Source organism: Lynx rufus, unplaced genomic scaffold (genome assembly GCF_022079265.1).
Source record: "Lynx rufus isolate CCGP_SWC_20201006 ecotype Redwood Valley unplaced genomic scaffold, mLynRuf1.p SCAF_13, whole genome shotgun sequence".
Classification (NCBI taxonomy): Eukaryota; Metazoa; Chordata; class Mammalia; order Carnivora; family Felidae; genus Lynx; species Lynx rufus.
In genome coordinates, this window is record NW_025814827.1 from 32,322,767 (window position 1) to 32,347,926 (window position 25,160).

Below are 25,160 nucleotides of genomic sequence, written 5' to 3' on the forward strand. Positions count from 1 at the left end.
AATGATGCATGAGCAGGCCTATTCGCTACACTAATATCAGTGCTGGACATTTTCACTTTTTTAAATCTTGGCCAGTTGGGGGAAAAAGTCATTTCTTTGATTATGACTGAGGCTGAGCACTCTTCATGCTCATTTTGTCTGTTTTACTTTCTTTTATGAATTACCTTTGCCTGTTTTTCTGTTGGGCACTTTCTGATTTTAAATGGATTTGTCAACTCATTCCTGGCACATTATGCATTTGAGAGCTTTGTTTCAATCTCTGTTGAATATTCTTTTGTGGGGGGGGCTTTTTTTTAAACTTGTTTTATTTATTATTTTTTTAAATTTACATCCAAATTAGTTAGCATATAGTGCAACAATGATTTCAGGAGTAGATTCCTTAATGCCCTTTGCCCATTTAGCCCATCCCCCCCCCCACAACCCCTCCAGTAACCCTCAATTTGTTCTCCATATTTATGAGTCTCTTCTGTTTTGTCCCCCTCCCCGTTTTTATATTATTTTTGTTTTCCTTCCCTTATGTTCATCTGTTTTGTCTCTTAAAGTCCTCATAGGAGTGAAGTCATATGATTTTTGTCTTTCTCTAATTTCACTTAGCATAATACCCTCCAGTTCCATCCACGTAGTTGCAACTGGCAAGATTTCATTCTTTTTGATCACTGAGTAATACTCCATTGTGTGTGTGTATGTATATATATATATATATATATATATATATATATATATATATCTCACATCTTCTTTATCCATTCATCCATTGATGGACATTCAGGCTCTTTCCATACTTTGGCTATTGTTGATAGTGCTGCTATCAACATGGGGGTGCATGTGTCCCTTCGAAACAGCACACCTGTATCCTGTGGATAAATGCCTAGTAGTGCAACTGCTGGGTCGTAGGGTAGTTCTATTTTTAGTTTTTTTGAGGAACCTCCATACTGTTTTCCAGAGTGGATGCACCAGCTTGCATTCCCAACTGTTGAAAATTCTAATTCTTACTTGAAATCCAGTTTCCTGAGAACACATATCAAGAATTAGCCACAACCAACAAGGTAACTGAACACCTGCAGGCCAACCCATGCCCACAGAACGCTCTGGTAACAGCTGCAGAAACAGGAGGCAGGTGAAGTGTGAGAAGCCGTAAAAGCAGAGAACAATGAACACCCAGACTGTATTTCTCTCCACTCTGACTCTCGGAGAACTTTTCAGTACCATTCTGCGTCAAGACAGAGCAGTTTCATTCCTTTCTCCAAAAAATATTTTACATGGAAGAATAAGTGCAATACATGTTAATCTAAAGATAGGTCTTAATTATTCAGCTTCACATGCCATTAAAAACCATCATCATGTATTAGGTAAAAGCACCCAGTTTTCAGGTTAAGTCTTACTGTAGGTTGCTAAGGGAAGTTCGAAGCTGGGAAATATGGCTTTAGCTAATGTAGACTTCTTCCTTTCTCCTGAATTGCAAGACTTACAGAAATAGCAAAGAATCTGTGAATGTCTATGTGGTGTGGTGCAAAGCTGAAATCTCAACTGATATAATGCAATGTGTCCACAAGGAAATGCACAATGTTTACTACATCTGGAGGGAAGAGTCCTGTCAGAAAAGTAAATCGGAAACAAATACATTAAATTCCCACTTTTTAATCAATCAAATCCATCAGTTAACTAATTGTAGCCACTGGTTACTGAAAGTCAAGTATAATGGTGCTCTGGCAGACAGAAGACAAATATGCTCTCAAGGAACATGCACTCTAGCAGGGGAACAAGATAGACAAAGCTGAAACATTAAGGGACTGCCCTGAGGATGCTGGGAGAGCACACATTATAAGTGGAACAGCATTTCAGAGATGAGCAAAGTAACCGCGCATGGGTCCAGGGGTGCGGGGGTGACAGAGTATTTAGATAGGCTTAATGGAAAAGTGCCATTTGAGTTGGGCCTCAGTGGATGGTAAGAGCTGCATGGGAAGGGGGAAAGTGGTGGATAATGGGGCCCAGGGCACAGAAGGCACAGAGGTGGCAGTTGGCAAGCCGCTCAGTGGAGGAAACGTGAAAACGTGCTGAGCACACGAGGCTGCCCTACAGATGCAGTAACAGGCAGTGAAGAGGCACTGGTGTCTCCAGAGCAGGAAGCAGCCGGAGGAACTGGTGTTCCCTAATGCTTTTTAGCCCATGCCAAGCCATACGGGGGACCAAGGGAGAAAGAAAACTTAGTAGTACTGATCCTGTCTTTATTTAAAATTTTGATATTTTGTTCATCATGGATTATTTTTTGCATTAATTTTGATTTCGAAAAATACACTAAAATATTATTTATTTTGATTATTGCATTTTTTTGGTACCCCCTTAATTTTGTGCCCAAGGCAAGAGTTTTTGTGCCTGACTTACCCTCATCCCAGCCCTGTGTTCTATTTCTGAAGTTCAGTTGTGGGGACATGGGTGTTCATGTTATTATTAATTATAAAATGTAGCTTACTCACGTTACAAATCTTCTGTGGTCAGTAAACAGTATTTAATAAAAACAATTAAGATAAATTAGGATTTTAAGAAGATTAATTGGGAACTTTGAAGCCCAACAAGCACAACAGGGAAAAGAATCCTGTGTGCTTCAGAGTCAATCTTTAGGGGAGAATAATTCCCTGTTGCTTCAGCGTATGCAGTGCAAGCAGAAAAGGGTGGTTTTGCCCACATCTAAGTGGGTGAAAGATGATCGAGGGGTATGAGAGGCTGCTGTCCCCTTGGAGACAGGCCCTGAGTAGCTTAGCCACTGTAGCCAGACTGATCCTGCTGCATGGCCTGAGGCAAGCTTCCACAAATGGGCCGCCAACAGTGGGTTTGGCCCACATTTCATATATAACAAATCCATCCAGGGCGCCTGGCTGGCTCAATCCGTAAAGCATGTAACTCTTGATTTCTGGGTTGTGAGTTTAAGCCCCACATTGAGGGTAGAGTTTACTTAAACACACACACACACACACACACACACACACACACACACAACCATCCAGCTGTGCTCAAAGAGAAGCTACTCATTGGGCCACAGTGCTGACCACAGGGCCACAATCCAAGAAGCAATGGAAGATTAATGAACTCTATAAAAGTCTCAGGGCTACCTGCATCTAGGAGATGAGGTGGTGTTTGACCCAAAAAGTATTCCTAGTACCTCTAAAAATGTAAAACCCGAAATCTGTTTTTGTTAGTAAAGTGGTGCCTAATGAAAGCTAATTGTTAGCCAGAGAAGTCAATTAGCACGCAGCACAAATATCAGAAAAGGCCAAGGGAAAGGCTGAAAGGTGCAGGCTGCTTCCTGAGCCCGTCACTGGGTGCACGTCACAGTTATTTGATGTGGACCTCCCAGTCAACGCTGATGTTCAGTGACAGCTTCTCCAGGCTCAGGGTGGACATTGTGGTACAATATGTAAAAACCACAGGCTCTTCTTTACCGTCTAAATATCAAGACAATAGCAGGAAAAGTTTGATGAATATCTAGGAGAGAAAGATCTTTCTTTCAAATATAAAATATTTCTCACTTGGTCATAAAACCTTAAGCCCCATGTAGGAAAATCCAGCTGAATAGCACTTTTACCCATGGACTTCCATGAATTTTTTGAAGATTAAACCCTCTATCATTTTGAGTGCAAGATTGGTGGAAAAGGAGCTGTAAGGAACAAAGAAGTTCAGGAGGTAAGAAAGGATATATCCTTTTAAGAAACTCCATAAACATGGGTACGATTCTCTGTAGCTTCAGACAGCTACAGTTAAACAAAATATTCAGAGAAGTTACAATATTTTTCAAGCCCCAAATAATTTCCCTTAGAAAAATGTTAACATCTTATAGTTCGCGGAAAGACCAGTCGATGAGGAGAAGCAGGGTGGCTTTGCTCCTTTTAGACACCTGGGTATTTGACCAGTGTATTTCAGAAAGTACAGGGTCCACTCAGTTCAGCACACGACATCAGTTTTGGGACTAATCATCTCTTCACTGCAGATACTTCCATGTTTACAAAAACAAATGACCTGTTTGCTCACCAGATGAATGGGTGGTCACAGAAGATGGCTGCTTCTTGAGGCCAAGGACGAAGACCCGCTCCACCACACACTTGCTGGGATGATGACCTCTTTTGTCAGCACAACTGGAATAGATGTAAAGGGCATTAGGAAAAGGAGGAGAATAGGGGTTTGGACTGGTTACTAGGTCAACATCCCAGCCTTGTGGGTTCCTCTCCCATCTTTCCCTATGGAGGCAAGAACAATACAGTTGTCACGTTTACTAAGATGAAGAGAAGGAAAAAGATAATTCCATGCGCTGAGGACTGCCTAACCAGTAGACAAACCAGTCTCCCTTTGACAAGCCATTTGGAGAGATATCACCTAAGGACACTGAAGTCGCAAATGTGACTTCGACACTGCAATCAAATTTTAAGAACTCAGATATTTAATCACTTGTTGAATGGGGCAATACATGGGATTAATCAGAACTTAAAGTGAATTCTTTTTTATGTTTTAGAGAGGGAGGAAAAGGAAGATGGAGACAATAAGGAAGATTCATGCAGTGACTGAAAAATACTCCAGGGAAATTCCAGACCAAGATGGCAACATAAGAGGTTCCTGAATTTCCCTCCTTTCATGGAGATACTGAATGTAAAGCTACAGGTGGAGCAATTCCCTTCTGGAGATACAGAAACTACCTGAGTGACTCCCATACATTGAGTGACTGTGAAAATATCCACATCGAAACAGGTAGGAAAGGCTAAGACACACTCTCACTCCCTACCCCCAGGGCAGTTCCATACAAGTGGAAGGGGAACTCCCAAATCCCAACTTCTCCCTGAAGAGTGAAGGGTTTGGACCACACTTCTAGTACCCCAGTTTTAAGGCCTCCCACCTGAGACATGAGCCCTCAAACCACCTATCAATAATTACTCCAAGTGTATTTGAACTAAATTCTCCAATCAATAGAGACACAGCTGCTGAGTGGTTAAAAAGTCAATACCCAGCTACATCCTGCCTATAAGAGACCCACTTCAGCTTTAAGGAAACATACAGAAGGAAAGTGAAGGGATGAAAAATGATACTCCATGCAAATGGAGATCAAAAAAAGGCAGAGCTAGCTATGTTTATATCAAACAAAACAGACTTTATGCCAAAAACTGTAATAAGAGACAACAAAGATCATTACATAATGATAAAAGAGTCAATTCACTAAGAGGTTATAACATTTGTAAATATTTATGCACCCGATATCAGAACACCTAAATATATAAAGCAAATATTAGTAGATCTGAAGGTTGAAATAGACAGCAATACAGTAATAGCAGGGGACTTCAGTGCCCCACTTTCAACTATGGATAGATCATCCAGACAGAAAACCAATAAGGAAAACGTGGACTTAAACTACATGTTAGACCAAATAGACTTAATAGATATATATAGAACATTCCATTCAGTAGCAGCAAAATACATATTCTTCCCAAGCACACATGGAACATTCTCCAGGATAGATCATATGTTAGACTACAAAATAAGTCTTAACAAATTTAAAAAGACTGAAATTATATCAAGCATCTTTTCTAACCCTAATAGTAGGAGAGTAGAAATCAATCACAAGAAGAAAACTGGAAAAGTCACAAATACTTGGAGATTAAATAACATGCTCCTAAACAATGTGTCAAAGAGAAATCAAAAGGGAAATAAAGTATCTTAGACAAAGTAAAATGGAAACACAACATATCAAAACTTACAGGATGCAGCAAAAGCAATTCTAAGAGGGGAGCTGATAGTAATAAACGCCTACATTAAGAAAAAGAAAAGACCTTAAATAAACAATCTAACTTTACACCTCAAGGAACTATAAAAAGAAGAACAAACTAAGCCCAAAGAATGTAGGAGGAAGGAAATAACAAAGGTCAGAGTGAAAATAAATGGAACAGAGGCTAAGAAGACAATATGAGGTCAATGAAACTAAGAGATAATTAAAAAACAAATAAATAAGCTGGGGCACCTGGCTGGCTCAGTCAGTAAAGCATGTGACTCTTGATTTTGGGGTTGTGAGTTTGAGCTTCACCTTGGATGTAGAGATTACTTACATTAGAAAAATAAACAAAATAGACAAATCTTTAGCTAGACTCACCAACAAAAAGAGGACTCAAGTAAGTACAATCAGAAACTAACATATCACTATATGTTAACTATACTAGAATTTAAATAAATAAATAAATAAATAAAATAAGAAATGAAAGAGGAGGAGACGTTACATTTGATACTTCAGAAACACTAAGGATCATAAGAAACTACTAGGAATAATTACACACCGGTAAAGTGGATAAGAAGAAATGGATAAATTCCTAGAAACATACAAGCTACCAATACTGAATCATGAAGAAATAGTCTGAACAGGTCAATTACTAGTAAGGATAGTGAATCAGTAATAAAAGACTGCCAACAAAGATAAATCCAGGACCAGATGGCTTTGCTATTGAATTCCATCAAACATTTAAAGAATTATCAGTCCTTTTCAAACTCTTCCAAAGAGTGGAACACTACCAAAGCTAGCAAGGATACTTATAAGAAAAGAAAATGACAGGCCAATATCCTTGATGAACACAGATGCAGAATTCCTCAACAAAGGATCATACACCATGATGAAGTGGGATTTATTCCTGGGATACAGAGATGCTTCAACATTGGCAAGTCAATAAATGTGATACAGTACATTAACAAAAGAAGGATAAAAATAATATGATTATTTCAGTAGATATAGAAAAAGCATTGGAAAAAATTCAACAGCTTTTCATGATAAAAATTCTCAACAAATTGAGTATAGAATGAATGTATCTGAACATAATAAAAGCTGTTTTGACAAGTGCACAGCTAACATCATACTCAGTGGAGAAAAGCTGAAACAAGGTCAGAAAGAAGACAAGGATGCCGACTCCTCACCATTTTTGTTCAACATAATACTGGACACCCGAGGTAGAGCAGTTAGGCAAGAAAAAGAAATAAAAGGCATCCAAATTGGAAAGGAAGTAGTAAAATTGTTTCTATTTGCAAATGGAAAGAGAGGCTGGTTAAAGGGTACAAACTTTCAGTTATAAGATGAATAAGGTCTCAGGATCTAACATATAAGATGGTGACCATAGTTGACAATACTATATCCTATAATTGAAATTTGCCAAGAGAGTAGAACTTAAGTGTTCTCACTAAAACAGAACAAAACAACAAACAAACCAAAAAAGGTAAGTATGTGAGGTGATGGGTGAGTTAATTAACTTGATGGTGGGAATCCTTTTACAGTATATACATACAGCAAATCACCATCTTGTACATTACATTTTTATTTGTCAATTATATCTTAGTGAAGCTAAAAAAAAAAAAAAGAAAAGAAAAATACTCCACAAATGGCCTTCATCATTACTTTCTTTAAACAGTACCTTAAAACAACAGCTGTGCTTTTGAGGATAGCATAATTTATTTAAGAAAGCACGCAGCTTTTTAGCTGCTATTACCTGTTGGTCAAAACACCTGACAAGAATGAAAACTTCCTATGCAAGAATTGCTTCTGGTGGAGGTACTGGAATGAATGGCCATCGTCGAGATAGAGTTCACCCACGGCAGAACCCTGGAGAGTGAATCATAGGGACAGAATGTGCTTATATAATAGCTTACTAGGAAAAGAATGTCACCCACTAGAGGGATTAAAAAATCTGTGAAAAATTTTATTAAACAAAAGCTTACTATTCAAGCTGCACAATATAGTCATACAAATATATACATTCAGTGCCCATTGGTGAATTTTTTTTTTATTTAAAAAAAATTTTTTTTTTTAACGTTTATTTATTTCTGAGACAGAGAGAGACAGAGCATGAACAGGGGAGGGGCAGAGAGAGAGGGAGACACAGAATCTGAAACAGGCTCCAGGCTCTGAGCTGTCAGCCCAGAGCCCGACGCAGGGCTCGAACTCACCGACTGTGAGATCATGACCTGAGCCGAAGTCGGAAGCTCAACCGACTGAGCCACCCAGGCGCCCCTGCCCGTTGGTGAATTAATATGAATAAGGAAGTCACATAAGAGGAGCACAAAGAGACCTTGCTGAAAAAAATTTAAACTACGAAATATGGTCAGTGGCACAGGTGGCTTCTTTGAAAATAGTATCTTAAAATGAGACGACAGGTCAAGAAAAGTTCACACAATAAAACGAAGCTAAAAAAAATGTAGCATATAATGGAGGAGATCAGCTATCTTTAGAAACCCTCCATTTAGACAATGGAAGTTCCTTCTTCATTTCAGTAGGAGGACCTCTTTGGCATGTCAAACAATGTCACAGCACTCCATATGGCAGTTTATTGTTATTGACAATGTTTGATGTGCTATGGATCTCGAGTCTCTTGTATTTATTCTGTGGTCTGAGACTCATAGTTTGGTCCAAGAAGACATGTCTAAGTGAAGTAGATGGAAAAGAAAGATGTAAGAAAAATAAAGTTTAATTATTTTATAATATTTGTGCAAGAGTAAGAATTTGTGTTGGAAGTGTATTTGGGCAAAAGGATAAGAAAGGAATCTGCTATAGGTTTCATTTGGCTCAAAAGATCTTCTGAAAAGGACATACAAATTCTGGATCCTTCTAAGCTTTACCCCAGGAAATTTTAGTTGTTTGAGCCATCTGATGAGAACAAAAGTCATTGTGTGGGGTCGGTGTTGCTGAAATGTTGCGTAGATACAGGTACCCTCTTAGAGGAGACTGAATTTTAGGGCTAATCCATGTGGCAGGCTGACTATGCCCAGTGAGCATTTAGTCCAGTGGTAATCAAGGCCAAGCTGCAGAGCACCAAGGTCATGATGCTCCAGAGGAAATTGCTAACATTTCTAGTTCTCAGAGTTCTCTTAAGTATAATTGCATGAAAGTCAGACAAGCTGGACAGTGAATCTGAAATGTTTCAAAACATCAGAAACACCCATCCCATAACTAACTGGGGTGTATCATTTTTAAATACTACCACATACTCAGAAGGCTACTACTCCTGTAAAGAGATAAAGTAGTAACGAATGAGTTGTGTAAAGGTAACATTTTCCAAATACCTTGGTGCTGAGAGCCACCCGGAGTCCATATGGGGAATCAGTCATGTAGCCTGTGGATTTTCCTATAGTTGTCTTTATGGGCACTATACTTCCACCTCGTTGAAACACTGGTATCTATAACAGAACAATACTCTTGGGGAAGGAGCATTTGTAAAAAGCAATCTCAAAGTAGAATCTAAAAATACTTCATGGTACAAGACTCACATTCTTTTTAAAAATTTTTTTTACAACATTTAGTTATTTTTGAGAGACAGAGTGAGACAAAGCACGAGTGGGGGAGGGGTAGAGAGCGGAGACACAGAATCCGAAGCAGGCGCCAGGCTCCAGAGCCCGATAATGGGGCTCAAACCTATGAATTGTGAGATCGTGGCCTGAGCTGAAGTGAAGTACTTAACCGACTGAGCCACCCAGGTGCTCTAAGATTCACATTCTTTACAAATATAGACTCAAAAGCAAAGTAAATTTGTGAGCACAGAGATGGAAAATATGGAAGCCCTGGCATTAAAAGGAAGAGTTCAAAGAGTAAAAAAGAGTAAAAAAAAAAAAGAGTAAAGCGTAAAAAAAAAAAATGGTCCATTTTTTAATTCTTAGGGAAACTTCTCACCCTTTATCAATTTGTTACCTCTTCTGCCTATCCTATCAGTAGTTCCTGTTCTGTATTTTTAATTTGCTTGTCAACATAATACACATGTTTCACCAGGGCCCTGCTAAGGAGTGAGTTTTTCTGCCTGTGTAAGTAGGCCCACATGTATGTACGTGTGCCTATAAAAAATTATAGTTTCTTTGTTTCAGGGAGATGACTTTGTCCTTACTACAGTCCATACCCTTCCTGCTCCCTGCTTTCCTGAGTCACCAGGATGCCTGACTCAATCCTGAGAGTAAATTTGTGAAACTTCTGTTATAGAAACCCCAAAAGCACTTTAACTGACTCTAACAACAGTGTTATAGACATGGCCCATACCTATGGTTCTTCTGGAGTGGCATTCCCAGCACAGAAAGCCCAGGAGGTCTCCTGCCTCCCCATACAGTCCTCTGTAAGGAAGCTCCCTAGATCATATGGGGGCTTGTACTTCACTGAGTAAAGTACCAGAGGGAGAAAAGTACACGAATACAGATGAAGCTGGGTGTGAAGTTGGGTGAGTAGATAAGATGTCCACCCTCTGCCTGACTCACAGTTGGCAGCAAGGAGTAAAGTGCATTTATCTCTCCACCCTCATCAGCCCATTGCTTCATCTTTTCTTTTCTCAAAGACCGAGGTAGTAGGTTAGTACAGAATGGGCTCTGAAGTGGGAGTGAGGCTGGCCTGGGTTCTTCTCTCAGTTCTGCCAAAATCTAGCCATAAGCCTGGACAAGTAATTTAACTTCTCTGAACTCAGGTTCTTCCTCTGTAAGTATGAGAGACTCAAGTCGATGAATGTTAAAGTCTCTTCTAGATCTGAAAGTTGAAATTTGAAATCATTTTATTATGGAGTCCATACTGCTGATGACAGCTCTCAAAAAACAACCTCAATAAATGTTTCTTACTCTTAACACTACTTAGGGCCTGCAGTAGTGGTTTTGATTTAGCTGCAAGAGCAAACTCCCCTTCACAAGTTCAGGTGGGATGGGCCCCTGTGATTCTAACATCGAAACTGACAGCCTTCCTTGCACCTAGAGGTCCAGGGTTACAAGTGAAAACTCATGTTTTGTGACTTGGTCTGGTAGAAAGACGCTCCATATGGTGTGTGTGGTGACTGGGATTTTTACTCCATTTTCAGTGTTCCTGTTTTTCTTACACATACAAATGTAAATATATGGGGAAGAATTGTTTGTCCTTGATGTTTCATACCGTGAGACCAGGCTATATGTTTATTCTTTTTTTCTCACATTTTAACAGCTTTATTGGTATAATTTACATGCCATATGATTCAACCACTTAAAATGTACAATTCAATGTTTTTTAGCGTATTGAGAGTCATGTACCCATCACCACAATCAAGTTTGAAACATTTTCATCACCCTAAAAAGAAACTCTGTACCCATTAGCAGTCATTCCCCATTGCTCCCAAGCCCTCTCTCTGCCCCATCCTTATGCAACCATTAATCTGCTTTTTGACTCTCTCTATAAGTGTTGTTATGCAGAACACTATGTCCTTGGTTCTCGCTATGCAGGCACATGTTATGGACTGAATGTCTGTGTCCCGACAAGATTCATATGTTGAAGCCCCAACCACCAATGTGACTGTATTTGGGAACAGGACCTTTAAAGAGGTAATTAAGGTTAAATGAGGCCAAAAAGTGAGGCCCTGATCTGATAGGACTAGTGTCTATAAGAAGAGGCACCAAAGAGTGCACGCTCCCCCTCTGCCATGTGAGGACACAGAAAGAAGGAGGCTGTGTACATGCCAGGAAGAGAGTCCTCAGCAGGAAATGAATTGGTTGGCCCGTTAATCTGGAACATCTGGCCTCCCAAACTGTGAGAAAACCAACTTCTGTTGGTTAAGCCACCCAGTCTATGGTGTTTTATCACGGCAGTCCAAGCAGACTGATAGAGCACAGTAGGTAAAAATTACAGCCTGAAAACAACTTACAGAGTCCAAAGTTACTGGGATCTTCACAGTACATGCTCCTTCCCAATAAGTACCCGTTTTAGAGTCATACCAGACCTGAAAAGGAACAGATCCTAATGAGAGAGAGTATATGAGCAACTCTGCTCACAATTTCATTATTCAGTAAAACATCCATTTATCTGGATTTCAAATACCCAGAAAGCTAAAAAAAAAAAATAGGCACAATTTTTAAAAAATCTGGAGTAGAAGTTAGGAAGAACATATGCTTTTAAGAAGGTCCCAAAAGACTAACCTAGTACCGTGATAGATTAAGTTGACTGAAAGGCCACATATTTGTCCATCTGTCCATCCAAAAGTTATTTATCGAACAATCTGCCACATGCCCAGCACTGCTAGGCATATGTGAGTGAACAGAAAGACAGAGTTCCTGCTGTCATGGATTTTATAATTTGGTTGTCTTATAAACTTACTGTGTGTAGCAGTAAAAAAGACGATGGAATAAAGGAAAAGCAATAACGAAGAAAAGCACGGTGCAAGCAAATAAATTATAAATGAGTGGGAGAAAAGGAAAGTGTCAGAGAAGGAAACCGGTTTTGGAGAAAGGCAAGTGGAAACTTGGATTGCTACTATGATATCATTTTTTTTTTTAAAGCAGAGTACAATTCACTGATAAGGTTCAAATTCTTATCTGGGATCCTCATCAAGGGGGTTTAGTTGCTGAAGTTAACAAGAAGGTCCTACAAAGTAATTTGATGGAATAAAATCCTTAAGATCCCAGCAGCAGCAGCGTGGGAACAAAAACCTCTTTTTCTCTCTTCTAGCCGTATAATTTCTGGCAGCCAAGGAGTCTATTTCGCAAGTTCACCTCCTGGGATTACCACATCCTTTATATAGCTGCACTGTTGACTCTGTCACCGTCCTGCTGTGAATGTGAGAGGGCTGTGACTTGACCATCCTCAGCTACAGGGAACTCTTAATTCAACTGGATCAAGCCCACCTTGTCTCTATGTATTATCCTTGGCTGGATTCAATTTGCTAATGTTTTGTCAAGGATTTCTGCATCTGTGTTTATGAGGGATATTGTCTTAGCTTTCTTTTCTTATAATGTCTTTCTTTGGCAAATTCCAGTACCTTTAGATAAAGAGTAGTGGGAGCGAAAGGTAAAACAAAACAAAACAAAACAAAAAAAACCCCAAAAAACTGGCTTAAATAAGATTTTGGAATTACCTGTCTGTCATTTCCGGAACTAATTAGAATAAGGGGTATAGAGTATGTGCTCTGGTAATATATACAAACATCCCCAGCCTAGGAAGGGTAAACTGGTATAAAGTACCATGTAGATCAGACCTAGTGCTCAGTCACCAAGCTCCTCACTAAGTACTTACTAAAGGCCTTCTACCCATCAGATACCCATCTAGATGCTGAGGATATAGAGTGAACATAACAGATGAAAATCACCGCCCTTAAGAAGCTAACATTCTAATGGGAGAGAAAGATAATAAACAAAACATGTAAGTAAATATCTAGTATGTTAAAGGTGGCAGGTTCTGTGGGAAAAATGAAGGATGAAGACAGGCTGGACAGTACCAGGGGCAGTGGGAGTGATCTGTAATCTTAACTAGGTGGTCAGAGAAGTCCTCACTGAGAAAAAGCTATTTGAGCAAAGACTTTAAGTAGAGGGAATGGGCCATCTAGAAATATGAGGAAAAGTGACAACAAGGGACGTTAGGTAGCCCCCTTGCACAGTGCGATGTTATACTAGCTGACCGATGAGGTCAAGGGCTTGGCTCTCCTATCCAGGGTCTGTGAAGATGTAATGAGAGAAACAATCATAGAACACTCTGGGAAATTATGTTGAAGGAATATGTTACACAGTCACAACGATGTGCTTGCAATGATGATAGATCATTAAGAACATGTTTTATTAGTTAAAAAATTAATAAAAAAATTAATTTGTGGCTAAGTCATGAGGGAACTAGTTCCTCTTAACAGGAGGCTGTTGCTTTATTTTTTTTTAATTTTTTTTAACGTTTATTTATTTTTGAGACAGAGAGAGACAGAGCATGAACAGGGGAGGGTCAGAGAGAGAGGGAGACACAGAATCTGAAACAGGCTCCAGGCTCTGATCTGTCAGCACAGAGCCCGACGCAGGGCTCGAACTCACCGACTGTGAGATCATGACCTGAGCCGAAGTCGGACGCTCAACCGACTGAGCCACCCAAGGGCCCCGAGGCTGTTGCTTTATTAAAATCGAATTGCAAAACTCTCGGCAGAAGTGCTTGGCAGAACAATTTATTTAGCTGTTGTTGTTTACTCAGGGGGAACCTTTGTAAAGAGCCCTCATCTTCAGAACTGCAAATTACTGGAGAAATCAAGAGGAAAGAACATAATTCATGAACATTCTGGAGAAAAGCCAGGGTATTGCCATATCAATAATGACAAATACAGTGGGCTGAATGGTGGCCCCTCAAAAAGGTGTATGTACTTCCTAATCCCTAGGAGTGAATATTCCTTCCTGTGGTAACAAATTTGATTTTGGAAGTAGGAGATTATCTGGGATTATCCAGGTGGGTCCTAAATGTCATCTCAAGGGTCCTCCATATGAGAGACAGAAGAGGAGACACAGTCGCACAGAGGAGAAGGTGCCGTGACAATGGTGGCATATATTAAGTGATGTGCTGTGGCTACAAAGCTAGGAACCACAAGAACTGCAGGCAGCCACCAGAAATGAGGAGAGAGTCATGGAATAGATTCTCCTTCAGGACCTCCAGGAGGAACCAACCCTGCTGACACCTTGATGTGGGGCTTCAAGCCTTCAGAACTGGGAGAGAATAAATTTTTGCTATGTTAAGCCACCAGATTTGTGGTAATTTGTTACAGTGGCCTCAGGAAACGAATACAGCAACCCCACCGGTAAAGCTGGATGGAGAGAGAATGCCAGTGCTGGATGTTTCATGGTATTGCCTCGCCGGCACTCAACAGTACTGAGCACTAAGCATGGCCTCACCACAAGCCTTGACAGTCCAGGAATATGTTGACATGGATGTCTCACATCAGTTTGGTAACCTTCACACCTCCTCCCCCTGGCTGCAAAGGTCTCTGGCGATGTTCCAGTGCTCAAGGACCCTCTCCAGGATTTGTCTCCTCTTTGCTCTCCATTCCATACCTTCTTTACCTGGTCTGGTGCCCCAAGTTTCTGCCCTGCCTCTTCTCCTGGCCCCTTTGCACCACCCATGGTCTGTCTCTGGAGGGTGTTGCCGTTACTGCTTGTGGATCTCTGCTCTGCATCCCATGGGCTAATCCCACCTCTTCCTGTGTCCTGCCTTGGTTCAGTGCCCTGGGCTCCAGAAGTCCAGGGTGGTATTTTATACAGTGATAATAATCAAAGACAATAACTAATAAAAGAACTGGGAGGCTGGGGGGGGGGAGGCACAAAGGAAGTCACCATTGTTACTTTTTACCCACTTTGGCAAGTGCCTGGAGACAGCTTTTAGTACCAAAAACTTAGGATTTAGATAGGGCCAGAACCAATGAGCAAAGTCTCTTCTTACTTATGTTTCCCCCCAGACACTCATACCTCTTAGTAGACTGAAGATTTCTTCCTACTCAAAGCCTCCATGTGTTAACAAGGAGTCACTTACACAAGTCAAAGCGTGAAGGTAAAGAACCTTCTGACCCTCCCCGGTGTTGTCACCTATTCATCTTTCTCCCCACTCTTTCGTTATGTTTCTTGACCTCTGAGGTCACGATTTACAAGAGTCTTCAGTTGCTATAGACATTTGGGCTGTCTTCCCAACTGCATGATGCAGAAATCTATGTCCTAACAGGGGCTAATTCATCAGAGTGAAGGGAGAAGATATGAGACATGTAAGCTATGTGGCTGTTTCTCATTTATTCTTACCTCATTTGATCCTGGCAGAAACACACTGACTGTGGTGGCTTTTGGTTCTGTGACTGGATGAACCAATAAAGCACTTCCTGAAAAACAGAGAAGAAATAAAGTTGAACATCATTCTAAGAAGTCTGAAAACATCCTTCTCCTCTGCGTGCTTTTGTCGTTGTAGAGACCACTCAACTATGAACCTGGTGAAAGTAGTGACCTTGGTGAATTGAACCAATGATTCATCAGAGAGATGCACTTTGGAGAGGGGACCAGTGCTTAAATCGGGGACTGTATTCTTAATTATCACTAATCTATTTATGGCATATTAGGGTAATAGAGAGGGACCCTGCCACAGTCCATCACAGTCTCCTGTGCACAGCTGCTCGTATGCCAGGAGTCTGGAGGAGCTACTGCACTTCTCCAAGTGCGTCACTGTTTGCTATAAGTGACTTTGAAAATGGTGAGCCTACAACTGTTATCCAGAACTGTGGTCAGCATGGATAGGAGTGTATCAGTGGGGCAGTGGGCAGTTATCATTAGGAAGGCTGGAATTCTCTTAAAGGCAACCTGGATTATTAATTTTGTTTTGACCATGGCCCCATATGTATATAAATTTCATCCATTTATGAATTCACTCTTTAATTCTACAAATATTTATTGAGTTCCGGGTGAGTGCCAGGCATTATGTTAGGCTCTGGAGATACAGTGGCAAATAAGAGAGACAATATGCCTATCCTCATGGAGTCTGCAGTCAGTAAAGATGGTTATTAAACAAATAATTACAAATTAGAGTTGGGACAAAAACCAAAAAGGCAAAAGCACAAAACGGAATGAAATTTATGTAATAAGAGGGACTGACGGGGCGCCTGGGTGGCTTGGTCGGTTGAGCGTCCGACTTCGGCTCAGGTCATGATCTCCGGTCCGTGAGTTCGAGCCCCGTGTAGGGCTCTGTGCTGACTGCTCAGAGCCTGGAGCCTGTTTCAGATTCTGTGTCTCCCTCTCTCTCTGCCCCTCCCCTGTTCATGCTCTGTCTCTCTCTGTCTCAAGGATAAACGTTAAAAATAAATAAATAAATAAATAAAAATGGCAGCTCTTAGTTTTTAAAAAAATAAAAAAAGAAGAAGAGGGACTGACTTTGACTGAATTTAGGTGTAATTGGGTATTAGAAGCAATTCTGGTCAGGGAAATGTTCTCCAAGGAAGTAGCTATTTAAACTGAGACCTAAGAATGGAGAGAGAGCATGAAGCTTTTTGTGTTTTAGGATTTCCACTTCTTAGAAACAGGATTCACCTTTTGGGCAATTTCTCTGTTGAGCATGGTTTCTTGAGTCCTATTTCCAAGATGATAAATGTCCCTATTGTGGATTTGGTGGCCAAACCTTGTTAAAGAAGAGGCCAACAACATCAACAACCCTATTTTGCATATGAAGTAAGCCCTCTGAGTCTGGTCTACTGTTTTCTACTTCCATTCCCTATAGTGGTGTCATAAAGCTTATAAGTGGACCAGAACAAGAACCTGAAATTGCATCCACAAATAGAATAGATAGATTTATGTGAAGTTAACAATATGAGAAGTGCAACATGACCACAGAATAGAGCTATCTTTCCATTAATACACTAAAAATCTTTTTTTTTTAATCTTTATTTTTGAGAGAGAGAGAGACAGAGTGTGAGTGGGGGAGGAACAGAGAGAGGGAGACACAGAATCTGAAGCAGGCTCCAGGCTCTGAGCTGTCAGCATGGAACCCTACGTGTGGCTCGAACTCACAAACCATGAGATCATGACCCGAGCTGAAGTCAGACGCCCAGCCGACTAAGCCACCCAGGCACCCCAATACACTAAAAATCTTAGTGACAGAATTACTTTTTATTTTTTGGCTGTCTTGAGATTAGCGATTTTTTTTTTTAGTGCTCTTATACTAGGAAATATAACAAAAACATAATTAGAATATATTTATCATAGTGATAAGAACTCACCTAGCATGTATTCATCTTCCACACCGAAAGTGTTTAATTCCTCTGGGAACTCTATCCATAGAGGCCTGGGGAAAGAAAAAAAAATTCTTACCTCAACATTACTAAATGTTTTATTACTATTAAATCACTTATATTTTCAGTTTTATAACTACTCAAAGGAAATTGGAAAAAGCCAAAGAGTCAAGACTCTTTTCATATGATTTAAGATTTTATGAGCAATTGCTAGGATTACTATATATTGTTCTAATGTGAAAGACCTATCTACTCACTGGAACGTTCCAATGAAAGATTGAGAATTCTGGTAAGTACAATTTTTCCTTCCGATTGTTGAGCACTGACTACTCTGAAGGCAGAATCAGAGCTTTGGGCAAGTGCAAATGCCCAACACATTCAGTGTGGAACAAATTAAATGTGTGTAAAACCATATTTTTATGATGATGTAAAATCTGTGCCATGTTTTCATACTGTCACTGCCTTTCATGCATCCTTAATTATTACCTATATTAAATGAAAAGAACTGGTTTTACTTGTTTTCATGCTGGCAACATTTTTGGAGGGTTGAGAAACAGCTGTGTGGTTTTGTTTTTTTATTATTCTTTTACACAACTATCTAGGAGGCCTTTGGGCTTATAAAGATAAAATCTTCAACATCTGTGTATCTGGATATCAGCTTAATGGTTCTAATGCTTTTTGCAACCTCATGAGTAAAGGATATTTTTTTAGTAAGATAAATTTATTTTTAGTTTATTCACTAGCCTTTGTAATAACAGATCCTTTTCCTACTGAATAGTAACAAAGCAGTAGTCTTTCCTTCTGGCTGATGTCTAGCATTACCAGGGAAACTTCTAACAAATACAGATCCTGAGATCTACCCAAGGAGATTCCTAGTAGGTCTGGAGGTATGGCCTTGATATCTATAGTTTTAAAAAGCTCCCCCCCAGGTGATTCTGATCTGAGCCAGGTTTAGGAAGTGCTGATCTGGAAGCCTTGGTGTACTGTGTGTGTCTCTGTATCATTCTGTAACTTAGAAGTAGGTTTTTCACATCTTGCCTCCAAAATAGAATCAGAATATAAGTTATACGCCAGGAAAAAATGTTCACCTCCAACTTGGAATGGTTTAGCCCTAAGAGTAAGACAGACTCCAAGACCAGCAGAGTAAGTTGCTCTTCATGAGAGGATGCTTGTGGGTTAAACCACGAATTCAGTTATAGTCACTTCCTTTTTTCTTTGAAAAAAATCTCTATTTCTGTCTTCTAGCAAATATTAACACTTGAGTTACAAAGTAGCAGGGGATCTGGTTTTTCTTTGACCTCAACTCCTTGAGCCTGCTCACAGTGGGTGCTCAATAATCTGATTGACAGCTGATTAAACACATGGCTTTTCTCTTGAAATCACTGTGTAATTACTGAGTTCCCCAATGGCTAGGGGATTTTTCTGGTGTAGATTGGGTGCTGGGGCCCCCAACTGGTGAAGCCTATTTACCTCATGACGGGTTCGGCAGCCACGTGTGCCCGGTAGAACAGAGAATACCAATAGGGCAGGAGAGTGTAGCGCTGTCTGATGGCTTCTCGGATGAGCCGGGTGTGTTCCTCCCCAAAGAGCCATGGCTCCCGCCGCTTGGTGTTCATGGTAGCGTGGCCCCGGAAGAAGGGCTGGTAGGCTCCGGCCTGGTACCAGCGCACTAGCAGCTCTGCTTCTGGATTCCCAATGAAGCCACCTACGTCAGCTGGTTAGGCAAAGAAAGGCCAAGTGAGGCAACCGGTCTTCTAACAAATACTGCACACCGGTAAAATGAGGGCTTGAAGATGGACGGGATAAATGTGCTGTATGTACACTCAAAATGACAGGATAAAACTGTGGCCTGAAATTAGGGAGCACGTATTTAAAAACTCAGCCTGTTTGGGGAGCTGACAATATTCTCTTCGAATACTCTTTTCTTGTCCAAAGGTCAGAGGTTTTGCCGCAAGATTAACATTTCTGTTATGTTCCCAAACCCAGAAATTGCAAAATGTCGACCTGTCTCAATAAGTATGTTCAGGGCCGGGGTAGGAGGTTGGCAACTGATTTCCTTTTGAAAGCAACAGCTGAAAGCAAGATAAAAATTACTGAACTAAAAAACAGACAATCAGAATTAGAGACTTAGGGAGAATGTGATGCTTGGTCCTTAAGGAGGATACATATTTCTTGTCTGTGGACCGATACCATAAGAAACACATCTGTTAAAATGTGTGTGACATTAAGTTGCTTCTATTGCTACAGAAAACAAGGAGCAGCTGGAACTAGTCTTGCCGAGCACCTTCCATACTGGGATTTCTCATCCGCAGACAATTACTAGGACTTAGGGAAAGCAACCCATCAGGGAATCATATTTTAACTAAATTTATCTTTCCCAAGAGCATATCTTTTTTTTTTTAAACAGTTAAAATATGTCACACAATTTTAAACCTGCTGAGTAAAAAAGGATTTCTGTAAGGCTTGTCTCTGATTTGCTAAATTCTTTGTACTTCTCTCCATTTTTCTCACTTTGATGAAAAGGTATGTTTCAGAAAAAGAAACTCAGTTATCAAGAGCATCTAAGGAGGAATCAGAGAAAGAGGAAAAAAGCACTCGGGCTCTCTGATGACTTAAAAAAAAATTTTTTTTTTAATGTTTACTTATTTTTTTTTTTAATTTTTTTTTTTTCAACGCTTATTTATTTTTGGGACAGAGAGAGACAGAGCATGAATGGGCGAGGGGCAGAGAGAGAGGGAGACACAGAATCGGAAACAGGCTCCAGGCTCTGAGCTATCAGCCTAGAGCCTGACGCGGGGCTCGAACTCCCGGACCGCGAGATCGTGACCTGGCTGAAGTCGGACGCTTAACCGACTGCGCCACCCAGGCGCCCCTAATGTTTACTTATTTTTGAGAGAGAGAGAGAGAGAGAGCACGAGCAGGGGCAGAAAAGGCTCCAGTCTCCATGTTCTCGCTGATGCAGGGCTCAAGCTCACGAACTGTGAGATCATGACCTGAGCTGAAGTTGGATGCTTAACCAGCTGAGCCACCCAGGCACTCTGGGCTCTTTGATGACTTTATTTCATGTCCTCACTTCAAACGAGACACAAAGAGCTTGCAAGTATCCCTTCAATTTCCTCATTTTCTTTTTTCCACAGTTATCCCTCCCAAAGCAGCTAATGAGAAGGCATTTGTGACCAGCTTGGATGGAGAAACACCCTAGTTTTTTATTTTCTCTCACTTCAAGCTTGTGGATATCATCATACCTCCACAAAAAGGGATCCCAGTAATGCTGAGGGTGAGTAACATAGGGATAGAAATTTTCAGGTAGCTCCATTCTGCCGTGTTGTCGCCTGTCCACACAGCACCTTTGATCACCAGTAACAAGGTATCAAAAAAAAAATCACAAATCAGCTCATGCACTCAATTTCATAGATTCTTTATTTGAAATAGACAAATTAATATAAAGGAAAACATTTCTTTCTTACCTTAAAATATACAAAATCTGGTTTCTACAACGAAAATATATTGATTTTCTAATGTGAAAAAGTTCTTAAAATCCACAAAACATTTTGTAAAAATATTCTGAAATTGCACTTATTTTTGAAGTATAACTCAAGTCTGATTTTAGGAGAAACATGAAAAAAATCATCTTTACTGAAATATAATTTGCATATAATAAATGTACCTATTTTAAGTGAAGAGTCTGAGCTCAAAAACCTGTAACTGTCACCACAAGCAGGGTACAGAAACAGTGTAAATGATCACTGGGCTTCTTTGCAGTCAATAACCTTCCACTTTACCTAACAATTGATCTGATTTCTGTATCTTCTCTAGAATTTTATATAAATGGAAACATATACTATTTTGTGTTCTAGCTTTTTTCACTCAGCATAATGTTATAGTTTATTCCTTTTTATTTGCTGAATAGTTTTGTATAGTATGGATCTATCACAAGTTTAGCCACTCATCTATTGATGGACATTTGGATTCTTTGCAAGTTTTGGCTATTGTGAATGAAGCCGCTATAAACATTTGTGTCCCAATCACATGACATATGTTTTCATTTCTCTTGGGTAGCTATCTGGGAGTGGAATTGCTAGGTCTGTGTTCAGTGTATGTTGCATACTTTAAGAAAACTTCGAACTGTTTGGCATAGTGGTTGTACTACTTTTACGTTATTAATACATGACAATTTCAGTTGCTCTACATTCTTGGCAACACTTGGTAGTGTGTCTTTAAAAAATTTTTTTAATTAGAATTGTTTTAAAATTAATTTATTTAGAGAGACAGGGAGAGTGAGTGGGGGAGGAGCAGAGAGAGGGAGAGAGAGAGAGAGACAGAGACAGAGAGAATCCCAAGCAGACTACACTCTCAGTGTGGAGCCCGACGTGGGGCTCCAACTAAAAAACCATGAGATCATGGTCCCAGTCGAAAACAGGAGTTGAACGTTTAACTGAGGCACCCAGGTGCCCTGGTAATGTGTCTTTTTAATTACAGCTACTGTAATGGATGTGTAGTGGTGTCTCTCTGTGGTTTTAATTTGTATTTCTCTAAAGACTAATGATTTTGAGCATCTTTTCATGTATTTATGGATCATTTATATGTTTTCTTTTGTAAAGTGTCTATTCAAATCTTTTGCTATTTTTAAAAGTACATGTCTTTTTATTATTGATTGATTAAACAAAATTTTTTTTTAATGTTTATTTATTTTTGAGAGAGAAAGAGAGAGCACGAGCAGGGGAGGGACAGAGAGAGAGGGAGACACAGAATCCGACGCAGGCTCCAGGCTCTGAGCTGTCAGCACGGAGCCCAATGTGGGGCTCGAACTCACAAACTGTGAGATCATGAACTGAGCTGAAGTCGAAGCTTAACCTACTAAGCCACCCAGGCATCTCTGACTTTCATTTTCTTAATATCTTTGAAAGGGTAGAAGTTTTCAATTTTGATAAAGTCTGACTTAGCATTTTTTTCCTTTTATAGTTCATGCTTTCTGTGTTCCATCCAAGAAATCTTGTTTACCTCAAAGTCACAAAGAGTTTTTATGTTTCCTTTTAGAAGTTTTTGTTTTATCTTTTATAGTTAAGGTCTATATTCCATTTTGAATTACTTTTTGTGTATGGTAAGAGGTAAGGGTCAAGGTTCTTTCCTTCCCCCACCTCCATACCCAGTGTTGTGACACCATTTATTGAAAAACTCCTCTTTCCATTGAATTGCCTTGGCAACTCTGTTCCTATTTAATTAATTAATCATATGGGTGTTGGACTCTTTCTGGATTCTTTATTCCGTTCCATTGATTTTTATGCCTATTCCTACACCCCCTCTCAAAAAAGCCACTCTATAATTTAAGAGGAGTGGTACAGACTGTATAAGGGAGGCATAATAACAGTAGCAAGGACAATAGTTAACATTTATCAAGGTCTGATGGAGGCAGGTGATACTATTTGGCTTGTAGTAGCTCACTGAATCATCACAACATTATCAGGTAAACACTAGTTAACTTCATTTTCAGATGAAGGAAATATGGCCAACAGTGGATTAAAATACATAGTTACTAAGTGATAGAGGCAGGATTTGAGCCCAGGGAGTGTGACTCTAAAGCCACTGCTCTTGATCATTGTATAGTTGATAAGACATTGTGAAGATAAATTATATACCACTAAAGAGATTCACACAAGAAAAAAAAAATCTTACTTTACTAAATCTAAATTAGTCCTGAGGCATTTTTGTCTATCTTCTATCAAAATAGTTCTGGAAGCTATTTTTGTTTTAATCTTCCACAGAAATTTTAGGTTGTCCTATGGCCAGTGAAGAAAAATATTTTCAAGGGACTGACTGCTTTTTTTTTTTTTTTTTTTTAAGGTACTCTAGTAATTTCTCCTTGACTTCAAATGAAACAAAATGATTGTGAAATCAACATGGTGGCATTCTGGTCAAGAGAGAAAGTTCCTGTAAGCATGCAGATATTTTCATGTGTCATATGGTTGTTTAGTCAGAAGCGAGCTCTGGCTATTGGTCTAAGCAGAAAACTTAACACAGTAGTGTTCTCTGTAATGCCTCACTTGCTACACTTTGGGGAGGGCTGATAGTTTCACAGAGTATTGAAGACTAGGCAGTAGGCTGATATTTAAGAGATTGGAGATTACTTAGTATTCATATCTTTTATCTTTTTTTAACTGCTACCTATTAGTATTTTCATTTTCATATTAGTATTTTCATAAAATTTACTTTTTAGGGGCACCTGGGAGGTTCAGTCGGTTAAGTGTCTGACTTTGGCTCAGGTCATGATCTTGCAGTCTGAGAGTTTGAAGCCCGAGTTGGGCTCTATGCTGCCAGCTCAAAGTCTGGAACCTGCTTTGGATTTTGTCTCCCTCTCTCTCTGCTCTTCCCCTGCTTGGGCTCTGTCTGTCTCTCTCTAAAAAATAAGATCCACATTAAGAAATTAAAAAAAAATACTTGACTTAAAAAAATGTTTATTTATTTTGATAGAGAGCATGCATGCGAGTGGGGAAGGGGCAGGGTGAGAGGGAGAGAGAGAATCCCAAGAGGGAGAGAGAGAGAATCTGTCAGCTCAGAACCTGATGCGGGGCTTGAACTCATGAACTGTGCTATCATGACCTGAGCCAAAACCAAAAATGGGACGCTCAACCAACTGAGCCAACTAGGCACCCCAATACTTGACATTTTTTAGTGATTAAAAATGATTCTTGTAGAGAATTTGGAAAATAGAGATAGGTAAAAAGAAGAAAATTTAAAAATCACTCATAATCACCAAGGTACTAAACTTATTGATTTAGATTGCTATCTCTATTTTTTAAACAAAATTGTGATAATACACTGTAACAACATTTAAACATTCTGGTCCCCCCCCCCCTTTATCATGATGTCACAAACATTTGCTCATGCAATTAAGAGGTACCATTTTAAATAGCCTTATGATAGTCTATCATATGGATATATCATGCTTTTATAAATATTCCCTTATTTGGATTTTCTTTCTTTTTCTGTTTCAAGGACTAACGCTATGGTGAGCATCTATGTACATGAATCTTTGCCTGAGATAACAATATTGTGGCCTTTTCCAGAGTACCACAGGGGCTGGTTTTCAGGGCTGGTGGAGGAGGCCTAATAATGTGTATGATACAGTAAAGGCTGGACTCTTCAGACTAGAACCTAAGCTCTTAGTTATTTATGCAAGGCCAGGGGACTTAAAATAGCCTTCCTGCTGGAAGGTGGTTAAGTTGAATTAGATCTGCATTAGCTAGTAAACTGAATCCAGTTATAGATGACCCTGACCACAAGCAACAGCCAGGTCTATTTTAAGCCATATTACTAAGTGGAACAGGTGGTTGAAGGAATGTGTAAGAAGTAGATTTCCCCTGGTTTAGATAAATCAAATAGACAGAATCAGAGATGACCATCCCAGCAAACTGAGATACTCTGAAGTCATTCTCCCAGCAACTAAGTGGCCGTTTCTTCAGTGGGAAACTAGTAACTAAACTTTATTAAAATTGATGTACTTTGTGTCACAGGACAAAAGGCATACTTCCGGGAACGTCACTTGCTACAATCCTAGGCCTGCTGAAGGGCCACTGGAAAAAAAGGCATTAACACAGTAGCACCATATACCATACAAAAAAAAAAAAAGTTTGCAAATTTATGTTTTTAAGTCTGATCATATGAGCCATGCCT

The 25,160-nt window shown here is 39.8% G+C and overlaps 1 protein-coding gene across 2 annotated transcripts in view; it reads right to left on the minus strand.

Annotated features, from left to right (window-relative positions):
• Positions 1-2,930: 2,930 nt before the first annotated feature.
• The window catches only part of GANC (glucosidase alpha, neutral C), a 74,605-nt gene continuing 52,375 nt past the window's right edge, over positions 2,931-25,160 (minus strand). The window contains exons 16-24 of one of the 2 annotated variants that reach the window (XM_047075254.1): positions 20,735-20,836; positions 18,960-19,203; positions 17,478-17,542; positions 15,520-15,596; positions 11,640-11,714; positions 9,070-9,183; positions 7,500-7,612; positions 4,024-4,127; positions 2,931-3,440 (exon numbers count right to left, since the gene is read on the minus strand). In XM_047075254.1, coding sequence (XP_046931210.1) covers positions 3,331-3,440; positions 4,024-4,127; positions 7,500-7,612; positions 9,070-9,183; positions 11,640-11,714; positions 15,520-15,596; positions 17,478-17,542; positions 18,960-19,203; positions 20,735-20,836 — 1,004 coding nt within the window. In that variant the 3' untranslated portion in view covers positions 2,931-3,330. Of the gene's footprint in view, positions 3,441-4,023; positions 4,128-7,499; positions 7,613-9,069; positions 9,184-11,639; positions 11,715-13,793; positions 13,981-15,519; positions 15,597-17,477; positions 17,543-18,959; positions 19,204-20,734; positions 20,837-25,160 lie in introns of those variants that run through there. The other variant, XM_047075255.1, reaches the window with a different exon arrangement.